General features: G+C 38.1%; 1 protein-coding gene across 3 annotated transcripts in view; it reads right to left on the bottom strand.

Moving 5' to 3' along the window:
• The window catches only part of LOC136881287 (uncharacterized), a 136,102-nt gene that overhangs the window by 33,002 nt on the left and 86,988 nt on the right, over window positions 1–16,112 (bottom strand). For all 3 annotated transcript variants that reach the window (XM_067154080.2, XM_067154079.2, XM_067154081.2), the window contains one exon: window positions 14,672–14,833. In XM_067154080.2, coding sequence (XP_067010181.2) covers window positions 14,672–14,833 — 162 coding nt within the window. The remainder of the gene's footprint in view (window positions 1–14,671; window positions 14,834–16,112) is intronic.

The following is a 16,112-nucleotide window of genomic DNA, read 5'->3' as shown; positions in this document are numbered from 1 at the left end:
CGATGGCCTTAATTAAGGTACAGCCCCAGGATTTGCTTGGTGCGAAAATGGGGAAACCACAGAAAACATCATCAGGGCTGCCAAGGGTGGTGTTCGAAACCACTATCTCCCAAATGCAAGCTGACAGCTACATGGCCCACTTGTTCGATGTTAAATTAAATAGCAAAGCTCCGAATTTGTCTGTGAAACACTACTGTATACCACAAAAAAGTATGGGGGATATGTCCTTTCTCTCTGTCCCTTTAAGTAATTTCCTTGCTTGCTGTAGAATCATACCACCACCACCACAGCACCAACACAACAACAACATAGTCATATGGTATGGTGTTTTCTTTCTTTCTTTCTTTCTTTCTTTCTTTCTTTCTTTCTTTCTTTCTTTCTTTCTGTTATTATTATTATTATTATTATTATTATTATTATTATTATTATTATTATTATTATTATTATTATTATTATTATTATTATTATTATTATTATTATTATTATTATTATTATTATTATTATTATTATTATTATTATTATTATTATTATTATTATTATTATTATTATTATTATTATTATTATTATTATTATTATTATTATTATTATTATTATTATTATTATAGTGTAATGTACATAATATTTAGCTTCTTAATCATGTACATAGATCACTTTTATGGCCATATTTATATTTCCATTTACTTTATTACTTATTGTGTTCTATTTATGCATTGCTTATTTTTTTCAGTTTGTATCTTACTTTTACATTACAGCTTTGTCTCTCTCTTTCTTATTACCTTTACGCTCTGAATTGTATTCTATTTTATTTCTTGAACTCTGCTTTCTTTCTTCATTATATGTTGTCCAAATCTGTAATGTTTAGCTTATCTTTGATTTTATAATAGAATAGTACATTTCTTTTTATATGTATTACCTGTAAATTAATTATGTGGTTAAGTGTAAGAGAGGGCCATGAGCCCTACTTTGTCACTGGTAAAGTAAATTAATTAATTAAAAACTAACTCTTGCTATTAAGTAATAATGTTATGCCCTTGCCAATGAGACCTAGTGTTTACAGTGCACTTCGTCTTCTGTTATGGGCTAGAACAGCCATTCCCAAACTGTGGTCTGCGGAACCTTGAGGAGCCATGACAATAACCCAAGGGGTCCGCAATGATAATGTAAGTATTGGAAGAGTGAAATTTTATGGTACACAGACAATTCATAGACCATTATAATAAATTTAGGAACTACGTCTTCACTGTTGTATAATGTACATGAAGTATATGTACTGTAAGTCTTAACTTGGCCAATAGATAATACAAGTTAGCAGCTGAAAGAAAGAAGAAATAGCCTACTACAAGGCAGTGTAAGAAGAAAGTTTCCAGATGCAGACTCTTGTAATTATTAGCTAAGTGTCACATTGTTTTATAATTTCTGTGCATTTATAAAGTATCTTTATGTATCATTCATTCATTCATTCATTCATTCATTATCATTATAGACTGTTATGCCTTTCAGCGTTCAGTCTGCAAGCCTCTGTGAATTTACTAAATGTTGCCACAATCCTCTATTTGCTAATAGTATTGTGGCCTCATTTAGTTCTATACCTCTCATCCTTTAATTGTTAGAAACTGAGTCTAACCATCAAAGTCTTGGTCTACCTCTACTTCTCTTACCCTCCATAGCAGAGTCCATTATTCTCCTAGGTAACCTGTCCTCCTCCATTCACCTCACATGACCCCACCACCGAAGCCGGTTTATGCATACAGCTTCATACATCAAGTTCATTTCTAAGTTAGCCTTTATCTCCTCATTTCGAGTACCATCCTACCATTGTTCCCACCTGTTTGTACCAACAATCATTTTTGCTACTTTCATGTTTGTTACTTCTAACTTATGAGTAAGATATCCTGAGTCCACCCAGCTTTCGCTCCCGTAAAGCAAAGCTGGTCTGAAAACAGACCGATGTAAAGATAGTTTCGTCTGGGAGCTGACTTCCTTCTTACAGAATACTGTTGATCGCAACTGCAAGCTCACTGCATTAGCTTTACGACACCTTGATTCAATCTCACTTACTATATTACCATCCTGGGAAAACACACAACCTAAATACCTGAAATTATCGACCTGTTCTAGCTTTGTATCACCAATCTGACATTCAGTTCTGTTGAATTTATTACCTAGTTACATCAATTTAGTCTTCGAGAGGCTAATTTTCATACCATACTCATCGCACCTATTTTCAAGTTCCAAAATATTAGACTGCAGTCTTTCGGCACAGTCTGCCATTAAGACCAAGTCATCAGCATAGGTCAAACTGCTTACTACATTTCCACCTAACTGAATCCCTCCCTGCCATTTTATACCTTTCAGCAGATGATCCATGTAAACTACGAACAGCAAAGGTCAATGATTACAGCCTTGTCTAACCCCTGTAAGTACCCTGAACCAAGAACTCATTCTACCATCAATTCTCACTGAAGCCCAATTGTCAACATAAATGCCTTTGATTGATTTTAATAATCTACCTTTAATTCCATAGTCCCCCACTATAGTGAACATCTTCTCCCTCAGTACCCTGTCGTATGCTTTCTCCAGATCTACGAAACATAAACACAACTGCCTATTCCTCTCGTAGCATTTTTCAATTACCTGGTGCATACTGAAAATCCGATCCTGACAGCCTCTCTGTGGTCTGAAACCACACTGGTTTTCACCCAACTTCCTCTCAACGACTGATCGCACCCTCCTTTCCAAGATGCCTGTGAATACTTTGCCTGGTATACTAATCAATGAGATACCTCGATAGTTGTTGCAATCCTTCCTGTTCCCTTGCTTATAGATAGGTGCAATTACTGCTTTTGTCCAATCTGAAGGTACCTTACCAACACTCCACGCTAATTTTACTACTCTATGAAACAACTTGGTGAACAATCTTTATATAAATGAAGTTAAACTTTCTGAAAGTAAATATTAACCGTAAATTATACGAATAAAATCAAACATGGTATCATTACAAAATTGTGTTTTTGTCTACTGAATGCAGTGGCTAAGGAGTCCTTGGACATGCTCATGGGGCCTCAGACACAAAAAGTTTAGGAAACCCTGATCCAGACCTGTCTCAGTCTCATCCTTGGCTTTGACAATATGAAAGAAGTGACTAAGGTATGAACGATGTTAGTAATGCCATTACCGGGCGAGTTGGCCGTGCGCGTAGAGGCGCGCGGCTGTGAGCTTGCATCCGGGAGATAGTAGGTTCGAATCCCACTATCGGCAGCCCTGAAGATGGTTTTCCGTGGTTTCCCATTTTCACACCAGGCAAATGCTGGGGCTGTACTTTAATTAAGGCCACGGCCGCTTCCTTCCAACTCCTAGGCCTTTCCTATCCCATCGTCGCCATAAGACCTATCTGTGTCGGTGCGACGTAAAGCCCCTAGCAAAAAAAAAAAGTAATGCCATTCCTTATGCAGCCAGTCCCACCTATGAATTGTATCAAAATGTCATTCAGAGGGTCAGTTGGTTCATGCATTTCAGTGGGCTTGGCAGACTGATATGTAATAACAACTTCTGGCTCAGTGAGGAAAGCAATGGGAAACTACCCCTTTTGTCATTCCCCCAAGTATAACTCTTCACTGACACCTAGGGCATCTATGATGGCTAGCAGCAGAGCTGTTGAGGATAAAACCAGCCTTCAGGCTGAATACACAACATACAAGTAATAACTTTGTTAGGAATGAAAATATAAGAAGTGCTTTATTTATACTGAAAATCCACCACCTGTTTCCAGTCATTTGACCAGGTTAGGAAGGGAATGAATGAAGCCCCCATCTAGCAGCGAGGATAGAAACTGTGCCGGCTGCCGAAGCCTGTTGCACTCCTCTGGAGCAATGATTAATGCCTGACAGATGAAATGAAATTATATTGGAGAGTGTTGCTAGAATGGAAGATGACAGGGAAAACTGGAGTACCCAAAGAAAAACCTGTCCTACCTCCACTTTGTCCAGCACAAATCTCACATAGAGCGACCAGATTTTGAACTATGGAATCCAGAAGTGAGAGGCTGGCATGCTGCCGCCTGAGCCACAGGGGCTCTATATTATTTAAATTAAACTACAGAGGGGTCCAGAAAAATATAGAAACACTTTGATAGTTGATGTTGTTGTTGTTGTTGTTGTGTTGTTGTTGCGACATATTGTTGCAATTCTTGCACGGTAGCATAGTCCATTGTTTCCTCAACAGATGATGAAGGTCACATGAATGGCGTGACAATCTTGGGTCACGTTTTCCAGCAGACGACAGTGCAGCAATGAATGTAGTAAGATTGTTGTTTGAGCAACACAAGGCCGTATTGAAGTGGTACTGGAAGTACGAAATCATGGTGGAGGAACAACAGTAATGGCATAATGTGTAAGAAACTCAGCCACCAACACGTACAACAATTTATCATATTTGGGATAAATTGTAAGCCGACGGTACTGTTTAGGATGTGCATAAGAAAAAGTCTGGCCGACCAAAAACATCAACAAGTTCAGCTTCCAGCGCTGCTGTGTTGCATCATTTTACTAGGTCACCTCAAAAATCTGCAAATCAAGGGTGCACGTGAAAGCGGGGTAAGCCAATCAAGCGTATGACGAATTCTGAAGGCTGCAAGGTGGAAAGTGTGCATTCCAAAATCACGGCACGCTATGAAAGAGGACAACACTGATCGAAGGATGGAGTACTGCGAGTGGTTTGAAGAACATGCTTCGTGAGGATGAACGGTTTCCAGGGATGATTATCTGATCAGTTGAGGCGCAATTCAAACTGAACAGTACTGCTAAACCGCCACAACAGCATATACTGGGCTCCTGAAAATCCTCATGTTCACGTGGACAAACATGTGATTGGCCCATTCTTCATTGAAGGTACCGTACCTGGTGAGGTGTATCTTCATATACTGCAAACATCGATTTTACCTACAATCTGAGAGGTGTTTGGAAATCAAAGATTTTACCTACAACAAGATGGTGCTCTACCTCACTACCACAGAGATGTCAGAGCCTACTTGGATAAAAATCTACCTGGATGATGTATAGGTCGAAGAGTAGCTATTGAGTACCCACCATGGTCTCCAGATCTTACACCTATTGACTTCTACCTATGGGAGAACTTGAAAAATGAAGTTTATTGACAGAAGCCAGGTACACTGAATCAGCAACAGGAAACCATCAAGATGTCCTGTGCAGCTATCACACCGGCAATAATGACAGACCTTCCCCCCATGCAAGAATTGTAATGGTATGTCATTTTGTTCCATTAATATTGACTATCAAAAAGTGCCTACATTTTTCTGGACCCCTATGTATTTTATTGAAAATTACATTATTCAAATAAATATTTAAATAACATATCCAGTTATAACATTATCCAATAGTCTTAGGAATTGAATGAAACAGCTCATGTCCAGCTCTGAATATTGGCCGAGGCAGAAGAAGCATGATCAGCAAACGCACTAATGGTTATGGATTTCATGTTTTTGGTCCGTATTGAACTGAGAATAATATATAAGTAATAATAATAACAACGTAAACGTTTCCACCTTTTCAATACTAAAATATATTCACAAAATTATAAATTACACGGTACTAGTTTCGACTACTAGTTTCGACTGGGTCGAAACTAGTACCGTGTAATTTATAATTTTGTGAATATATTTTAGTATTGAAAAGGTGGAAACGTTTACGTTGTTATTATTATTATTACTTATATATCAGCAAACGCACGTCACAGAGATGCAGATGCTGCAATGGTCAGCGAGTGTCCTTCTGTTTGGCCTGCAGATCTGTAGAGTGTCTGTAATGGCATAAAAATTTCTTGCCATATATTTTAAATTATTAAAGACAAATGTAGCATTCTGATTGGTCAAAGTGCTCGCCAGTACTTCAAGGATCATTTAATATTGCCCCTATCAGCAAAAAACTGAAGGAGCGGCAGTTGCACTGGTACAGATATGTAACAACATTGAGATAAAGATCATCCCGTACAGAAAGCTTTTACCATTTAGAAACCAAGGAGAGGATGAGGATGAGGATGAGGATGAGGATGAGGATGAGGATGTCCTAGAGCAACATGATGGCGAACAGCCGAAAAGGTTTTGAAGAGAAACTGCATTCCAGGGGCACAGACTTCAAGCCAAAGGGAATACTCTCTAAGGATCAGAAGAGTCGACCCTGAATGATACTGGGGCGTGTCCTCATGGGTGCACAGATGGCCAGAAAAGAAGAAGAAGAAGAAGAAGAAGAAGAAGAAGAAGAAGAAGAAGAAGAAGAAGAAGAAGAAGAAGAAGAAGAAGAAGATCCAGTTATAACATTACTTCTGGACTAATGAGTTAAAAATGGCAAATTATTATAGACGCAATCTTCTTTATATTTTTATCACTTAAGAACCATGACTGTAAAAGGAAAATATTTCTAATTTTACATCGGAAGAAATGAAACTTATAAAACTGTCTAAACTGTCTAAATTATCAAAAAGGAAATGGTCTCTTGTAATGAAACAGCTCAAATGATTTGTAACTAAGAGAAAAGACATCATTTCTGTACATATTTTTCATACTACTGTAGTTCCCAAAAGTGACCTGCTGCAAATGGCTGTGTTCTTTTAACGTACCTTGTCTGATGAATCGAAGTGATTTTGCTTTTCTTTCTCAGAGAACATGCAAGCCAGTTTTGTTGTAACCTATGTGGCTTCTTGTATGCTTGTCAGACCAGAACAGTTTCTACAACAGCTGAAGTAAGGTCGGCTGTATGTAATTTAAAATTATGATCTACTATGCACAGCAAGTTTGGTGAAGGTGATAATGACAGTTCTAGCAAAGTGGCTGTAGCTGAAAGTGAGAATGTAGGCAATTCAGACAATGGTAGGGGAGTTTATCGCCCAGCTGACCCAGACTTCATAACAAAACCACACACTTTAATGGGATGACTCACTTTACATATTCTAACCCCAAGGGAAATTCCAGAGATTGTGCAGTTTGCAGCAACGGGCAAAAGAGGGCAGAAGAAGAGAAACAATGTATTTTTGCAATGCCTGCACTGAGAAACTAGTACTTCATTCTGGAATTTGCTTCCAGAAGTACCACACAGAGAAGAAATATAAGAAGGACAGAGACAAACTGCCTATTTAACCATATATTTATTGCTTATAGAGTCTATGTCGATTGTTACAGTAATTCTTATAGTAGTAAACAAGACTTTCTTCATTTTGCCTTCATTGTAAATATGAGAATTAACCATTCATGATTAAGATCCCTCAACCTAGGAATGAAAGTCAAGGCACTAACCAATCAGGTGTGGAGCCAGACATTGTAATTAATAATAAATGCATATGGAATTAAAGAAGATAAACAGATGATCATCCCTTCAAGGGAGCACTCCTGGTCATCATTGTCATGGATCAGATCATAAAATCCATCATAGAACATTGCAAAGGACCTAACACTCTTAATATTTGCAGATGATGTTGTGATCTGGGGAGAAAATGAAGCAGATGTACAGGAGAATCTAAATGTTTGGAACGGCAAGTTTAAAGAATGTGGACTAAATATCAGTAAAACAAAAACTGTTGAAATGACTATCAACAGGAAAGGCAGAGATTCAAACATTTTCTTTCAAATTCCTTGGGAGTATCATTTCCAAACATGGCACAGGGTAAACCAAGAAATACATCATAGGACTCAGAAAGCTTCTCAATTTTATTTTCAAGTGAGAAATCTACACTGGGATGATAAGATACCCCATAAAGCAAAATTGAACCATGTTCTATATCTATTTCATTCCAATGTTCACAAATGGACTCAAAACATGTACCCTGCATAACAAGGCAAATAGTAATGAACGAAAGACCAGGAAGTGAAGCAAACAGGAAGGATACCTGTTACCGAGGTTTCTAAGAAGATGCACGCTACAGTGGTTTGGACATGTTCTCAGGATGGACAGAATGAGAACAGCAAGGAATTACTCTGACAGAGAAGTGAAAGGAGAGAGGCCAGTTCGGAGGCCAAGGAATCGATGGATAGACACAGTGAAATCGGAGGTCAGCAAGAGGAATGTCAAGTGGGAGCACATATAGGACCAGAAACTATACTTTGACAGGAAGAAGTGGCGAGTGTTTGTACACCACACCTGGGAAACTAAAGCTGGAAAGTGATGATGATGATGAAACAGATGATCATCCCCCTCAACATTTCTCTTTCTACTTCATCTGGCACTCCGTTAATGAACTACAGTGACTCTTCAAGGGTATGCTGTGAGGATACTAGCTTCCTCAGTTGATCAGCAGTAGTGTGTCTGACTATGGATAACAAAGCAGAGGCAGTCAGATTTTTGAAGGGTGGTAAAAAGGCCAGTTTAACACTTCATATCATATGATGTCGAAGATCTCTGAAGACACATTTGGTGGATTTATCTTTTCATTATATCTGAATTCAGTTTCAACTCAGTTAATTTATAATTGTTAGGTTCTTCTGTCTGTCAAACTAATTTTGAATAGGGTGGCGATAAGGGCCCCGCAGACCCATGAATGTTTCTTAATTCAGTAGCTGAAGAGTGATTTTACACATTGATAAAGCTACAGCACAAAACACAGTATCATTTGTATTACAGGGGGTTATTCCAAACTTGGGCCGCCATAGTGCAGAGCTTCCTCGGAACTAGATTGTTTCTTAATATTGTGATGGTAAGTGTGTTTTGGTTACTATCATTGGAATATGTATGCATGTGCCCGTGTGTGTGTGTTTTTTTTTCATACAGTGTAAGTGTATTGCTTTAATTCCTACAAATTTGAAAACTAAATTATTATTATTATTATTATTATTATTATTATTATTATTATTATTATTATTATTATTATTATTATTGCTGTTCACTGTAATAATATTCAACCTTACAGTATGAAATAAACTTGTAACTGTCCTCATCAGGAAACAAAAGGCCCATTTTCAATTATTGCAGGGGATGGGGAGGCTTCTTAGCCCCACCTGTATGGTAACAGAATTATACCTAAAAAATTAAAAAAAAAGGTATAATTCAAGAACAAAACATGTCGTTCTATTTTAAGTTCTTTTTTTTTTTTTTTTTTTATGAACACAACTAAATCTAAAATCTTGAACTACCTGGCTATACTTGACTTGAGAAGCTGTTTACAGTTCTCCAATCTATGTTACAAGTCATCTCTGTACAGGCCATGAAGGCCCTTGGAGGAGTGGAAGGTAAAGGCTTCCATTATCCGTAACCTCGGTACTTGATGGGGTACAGCGGTTAGCTCTATGCCCAGTTACCTTTGCCCCCAGGAATTAACCTGGTACTCATTTTTGGTGTAGGCTGAGTAAACCTCAGGGCCATGTGCACCTCTGGAAGTGGAAATCTTGTTTCTTAAATTTTTCCTGCGGGGGAATCAAACCCACGTCCTTCTGGGTAAACCAAACGCGCTTTTACCGCCTCAGCCAGGATCAATGTTACCTTCTTAAAATAATCAGTGACTATACAAAATGCAACACTCTTCCAACATACTTCCCTATACACATTTCCCTCAGCCCAACATGCAACCGGCATACTCGTCATGTGTCCTGTCCGCGCCTAACCTTACAATAACGCTGTATCTTCCACAGTCTCCCTACTCTTCGTAAATCACTACCCGATATTGACATATTCACACCTTTCGTATCCTTCAAACACAAAATTAAAAGATTCCTTTGAAGTCCTCTCCAGGTTTCTATTTTTTTCCGTTCATTCAACCCATGACTTTTCTTCTTGCCATCTCTGTAACCGACCCTTGCCAGTTACTGTTGCCATTTTTTTTTACATTGTATTAATTTACTGTTGATACTTAATATTGTTGTTTATACCAATTGTTATCTTATTATACTTATTGAAGTTTGTATTATTATTAGTGTAAAACTAGCAGGTGTACCCGTGCTTCAATACAGAATTCTACATTGTATACAGAATTCTAGATGAAGTCGTGTACACGTTGCAAATAATTGCATAACACCACCTTCCCCTAAACTACTATTTCACACCATGTGAATAAAATTATTTACAACCTAGACCGTAGTACTTTATTTCCTGACTTTATACTGATTTTCATTAAATTATGTTCACCCATTTTTTCGTGGCTTGGCACTGATAATGGACTTAGCAACAAAAACCAAATTCATGAATATCTCTGTTATAATAGCCGGTATGGTAAAAATGTATAAGACATAAATGATGAGAAATGTAATTCTATGTAACTCTAGTTATGTACTACTGTACTCTTTTTTTTTTCTATTGGCTTTACGTTGCACCGACATAATAGGTCTTATGGCGATGATGGGACAGGAAAGGACTAGGACTGGGAAGGAAGCGGCTGTGGCCTTAATTAAGGTACAGCCCCAGCATTTGCTGGTGTGAAAACAGGAAACCACGGAAAACCATCTTCAGGGCTGCCGGCAGTGGGGTTCGAACCCACTATCTCCCGAATACTGGATATTGGCCGCACTTAAGCAGCTGCAGCTATCGAGCTCAGTACTGTGTTTATCAATAGGACACCTAATAACAAAAAAAATCTGAGAAATAAATTTTAGGCCTTCCCCTTAACTACCATTGCACACATCGCGAATAAAATTATTTATAGCCTAGATTATAGTGCCTCATTTCCCAACTTTACATACCAATTTTCATTCAATTCTCTTCAGCCATTTTCTCGTGATGTGCGTACGTACATACATACCGAGAGACAGGCAGAAATGATGGAAAATTAAAAAGTGCATTTCCTTGTTACTGCTGACATGACTGATATATAAATACCATTCTTTTTCAGTTTTGAGCAATGTATAGGCAAAACGCTTATTTTATATATAAATAAATAAATAAATAAATAAATAAATAAACAAATAAATAACTGCTAGCTAGCAGGCTGACAAAACAGATCATAACACACATTTGGAGTCTGAAAGGCAAACCTTGATGGCACCTAGTAGCGGCTGATGATGTGAAGCTGAGTGGGATAATGACACAGGATGTCCTGCATTCACACATCTTTAAACAAAAAGTGCAGGATTGGAGGGTAGAGATCGGGCCAGGTAGGAAGACATCTGGGAGCGCATGCGCACTTTGGACTATCTCGCGTAGCGTATCCCCTCCTAACAGAGCTCCTGCTACAAGGACAGTGCAGTGCATAAGTTTACACTCAGCTGCCACGCTCTGCTTTCTAATTTTCCATTGAGTAGTAACTGTGGTTAGTGGTGGTGTACATTAGGCCTATCTGTGACACTATGGAAGGCGTTAAAAGTAGCCTGCATCGTAAGGTGCTAAAGAGTCAGACTCGTGCAGCAATCTTGAACGTTATAGACTTTATTGGAAAGGGAGGCAATGGAAGAAAAGTTCGTGATAGATGGTAAAAAAAAAAAGTGCAGGAAAGAGTAGTAGCAGCAGCTGTTGGAGTGTCAGAAAGTTATTTGATACGGATTAAGAGCGAAAAACGAAAGAATTAGGAAACCCTATGGATAGTCAAACAAAAACAGAATGCGCACAAAGAATATTACTGGACTGGACGACTTTGACGAAGGTGCCGTATGTCGTATTGTTAGCAAATTTAATTTAGATGAAAAATGTTTACCTACAGTTTCAAAAATTCGTGCAAAGTTAGGTAAAGTCTTAAAGTTCAAAGGATCCAATACTAGTGTCAAGCGAATTCTTCGATCATTAGGATATCATCAGAAAAAAAGACTAAGACTAACAAGCGCATCCTAATGGAAAAACATGACATAAAATACAAAAGGTTTGTTTATTAAAAAAATGCCCAGTATCGGGCGGAGGATAGTTGTACATGCTGGCGGTGAAATGGGTTTCTTCGAGAACTGTCTGCTAATCTGGAAGTCAGGCAGCAGGAGTGGCGACTACCACGATGACATGAATAGTGACTTTTTTTTAAGAGTATGAAATATAACTTCCACCTCGCAGTGTTCTCGTAATTGACTACGCGTCATATCACAACAAGAAAGTAGATCGTGCTCCAACCTCCAGCTCACGGAAAGTGACGATGATCTCCTGGCTAGTGAATAGGAACCTTCCACGCCGTGAGACGATGTACAAACACGAGCTTTATGAGCTTATCAAATTGCACAAGCCGGCACACAAAACCTACGTCCTAGATGAACTCATGGAACAGTACGGACACTCGGTAATTCCACTGCCCCCATATCGCCCTGAATTAAACAGTATTGAAATAATGTGGGCAAAAGTGAAGAACTGGGTAGCTTCTCACAACGTCACCTTCACTATTGACGACGTAGAGAAACTCACTTGACAGAAATTCGTGTCAATATCCGCCGAAGACCGGAACATAAGGGATGGGGAACATTTTAAAGACATTATGGAGTCCTTAGCGATCCAGCTGAGAGCCGACGACACGTCATCCGGTGAGGACGACAGAAGTGATGACGGAGGACTCAGTGGAATTGAAGAGATGTAGTGGACATAATAAAACAAGAATGTGCTCATTTTGTGAATAATTATAGTGTCATTATTTTATTACTTATTACTTCTAGTACCATTTAAGTTATCTTCGTATACATACGTTGTTACTCAGCATATGTAGACCCTTTATGGTGTTTCCTTTTATGAATTATATTTTGTTTCTGTACCTGAGAACAATTATATAATTATATATGTCATATCGTTAAGTCACATTTCTTATTTTACAACAAAACATTGGCATTAAGGAGCTAGGGACAAACGATCATATAGTCTAACACTGCTTTCTCGCCTTAAAGCAAAAGTACTTATTATTATTATTATTATTATTATTATTATTATTATTATTATTATTATTATTATTATTATTTCTTTCTTAATCTGCTTACCCTCCAGGGTTTTTCCCTCGGACTCAGCGAGGGATCCCACCTCTACCGCCTCAAGGGCAGTGTCCTGTAGCGTGTGACATTGGGTCGGGGGATACAACTGGGGAGAATGACCAGTATCTCGCCCAGGCGGCCTCACCTGCTATGCTGAACAGGGGCCTTGGTGGGGGATGGGAAGATTGGAAGGAAGCAGCCCTGGCCTTAAGTTAGGTACCATCCCGGCATTTGTCTGGAGGAGAAGTGGGAAACCACGGAAAACCACTTCCAGGATGGCTGGGGTGGGAATCGAACCCACCTCTACTCAGTTGACCTCCAGGCTGAGTGGACCCAGTTCCAGCCCTCGTACCACTTTTCAAATTTCGTGGCAGAGCCGGGAATCGAACCCCGGCCTCCGGGGGTGGCACCTAATCACGCTAACCACTACACCACAGAGGCGGACATTATTATTATTATTATTATTATTATTATTATTATTATTTCGTTTCACCCTCTTTGGGGTATGTTGAATCAATTCTTTCTCTGTGTGTTGTTCTTTTCTTAGTGCCCAGTATTTCTTCATTCTTTCTGATCTTCGTTTCTTCTCGTCTTCTGAGATAATAGATGTGCCTTTTAATGTAGATTTGTTTTGGAACGTTATGTTTTCTTCTTTAGTTATTACTTTAGCTGTTCGACAGAATAGTGATTTTTCTGTAATTTTTAATTCTAACAAGTCTTTTTCAGTTTCTTTAAACCAGTTCGGTTTTGTTTTGAGTTACGGAAGAAGTCAAGATTTGTTCGGTTAATCATAGAGTTCATTCCGAGGAGAAGATGACCATAAAAATTTATCCTCTTTCTTCGCATAGTATCTGAGAGTTTTCAATTTTCTTGTAGCTTATTATTATTATTATTATTATTATTATTATTATTATTATTATTATTATTATTATTATTATTATTATTATTATTATTATTATTATTATTATTATTATTATTATTATTATTATTATTATTATTATTATTATTATTATTATTATTATTATTATTATCGAGTTATTTTACATGACGTGGCTTAGGTTATGAAGCCTGGTGTTATAGCAAACCATATTCTACACTGTACATTTACAGCGTCGTAAAGTTAATTTTAAATCAAATTATAGTTTAAAAATAAGGACTACGCAGATTGATACACGGAAAGGATTTTAACAGCTAATGTAATAAGAGGTTAATTTATGTTCTAACTCCTTCAATCTATCTGTCATCTGTAACACTTCTAAATGCATTCATTTCGGCTAGGTATGTCTGTTATTTTCAACCGGAAGGGAATTCCACTAACTGAAAATCTGTGGTGTGTTACATGTCAGTTGATACAAATATTTCGGGTCAACTGTACGTCGCCACAACACTGAGCGAGAAGGGGAAGTCAGCGTTCTCGCTCCCACGGCTCTGCTTTCTCACTCACACACTTCCCCTCACCGGATGTCTTCCTAGCTGGCCCGATCTCTACTGGAAGATGAGGTCAAACCAGCGAAATGACTTCCCTCATCGGAGGACTGAAGAAATGCTCATGTTAAAAGAATGAAGGACATGTGGGCAAGGATACATAAACATGGTTGGAAACCTAAATAAGGATGTTTAAAAAAATTAAAACTCGGCAGTAAATCACTGAAGAGAGACCCGGTTACTCTGGTAGAGTAAACAGAACATTGAAACTGATACACAGGCAGCCCAAATGGAATCAAATTAAAATGCCTGCATATGAAATCATATGATGATTTTATTTTTCATTCTTTTAATTTTTTAAAATTTTTATTATTTTGTGCAGATACTTACTTTTGGTACACAATTGGCATTTTTTGGGAGATCACAACGTTTGGCAATGACATTGAAATGTTTTCCAAATGGACAGGTCTTCAGTGCGGGCCGCCCACGAAAGCACGACACGTACGCGGTACAATCGCCCTGGATTGGAGCGTAGCCTTCTTCACTTAGACACTGAAAAATGCAAGGCAGAGAAACTGGAAAGTGTTAGGATAACATTTACAGTAGATTTCCTAAGATGGAAAGTATAACTATGACAAACTTTGATCATCTTTCAGGATATCACTTGACTGATTAAAAGGAAAACAGCAATTTATACTTTGTATATTAGCAAACATGTGTTAGTTTTATTGTTGGGTAAAAGTAGATGTGTGTTTTCCAATGTAGAAACACTATTATAATTTTGATGTCAAATTATTTGTTGTCCTTTCATAGCCCCTCCCTTCACATGACATGCAATTTCATTGATAACTGATGAGCTCAATATTTTCTGAACAGTAATTTTGGTTTCCTTGTATAGTCCCTGCCGTGTAAGTGCATACACTAAGGGATTAACCTCACTCTTTCTCCCCTGTTAATACTGATGGCAGTGACTTATAGTTATTTTCTAACTGTTGGGTTTGATTCAGTGTCGCTAACCATACAGTTTAGGGACCCTACTTGCTGATAGGATGTCTCACAGTTACTGTTAATCTTGCAAGTTGGCACTATGCACTCATGATTTTTTTGTGACTTGCGAGATTTAAGCACTGCCACTGCCGTATTGTTAAAATCACAAATGTTACATTTGCAGGAGTAAGTTCTTTTTCTGTAGAATTGTAAATCTGCCTGGGAAATTGTGGCATGTAGACATGCCGTGTCAATAAAACAAGAGAAGTTTCATAATACTTCTACAATTGCAGAAGTCTTCCTTGTAAATAGTTGAGATTTACTTCTGATCACTTACTTGGGTAACGGAATCTCCATTATTGATACATTGAGGTTAATTTGTTGATGTTTGTCTCGCGATTTCAATATGTAACAAGTCAAGTTGGCAGCAGTGATGAGTCATTAAAGAAAAAAGAGAATAGGGTGACAATATTTGCTTTTTAGAGTAGAGCCTTATGTGCCAAGTAATACCATATATATGAAGACCTCCGAACACACGATTGCCACCAGACTTAAATAATATATGCTGTTTCAGCAGGAAAGAAGAGGACCTACAGATTAACAGAGTTTGATGTTACTCGCCAAAAGACGATAAAAGAATGGCTACACTGGGTCCATTGTGCAATACCTAGAAGCACCAGTCTGAGAAAGGGAGAGGGGAGAGCGGGAATCAATACTGCCATCCCCGTCTAGCTTTCTCACTGCTATAAAAGTAAGGATGTCCACTAGCCTATATATCAAATCTCCCTGGCTTGAGAGATGGTGTTACCGTCTAGGATGCCCGCCGTACCCGTCAGGGATGATG

The sequence above is a fragment of the Anabrus simplex genome, chromosome 9, assembly GCF_040414725.1.
Source record: "Anabrus simplex isolate iqAnaSimp1 chromosome 9, ASM4041472v1, whole genome shotgun sequence".
Classification (NCBI taxonomy): domain Eukaryota; kingdom Metazoa; phylum Arthropoda; class Insecta; order Orthoptera; family Tettigoniidae; genus Anabrus; species Anabrus simplex.
This window is presented reverse-complemented; position numbering and strand designations above follow the sequence as displayed.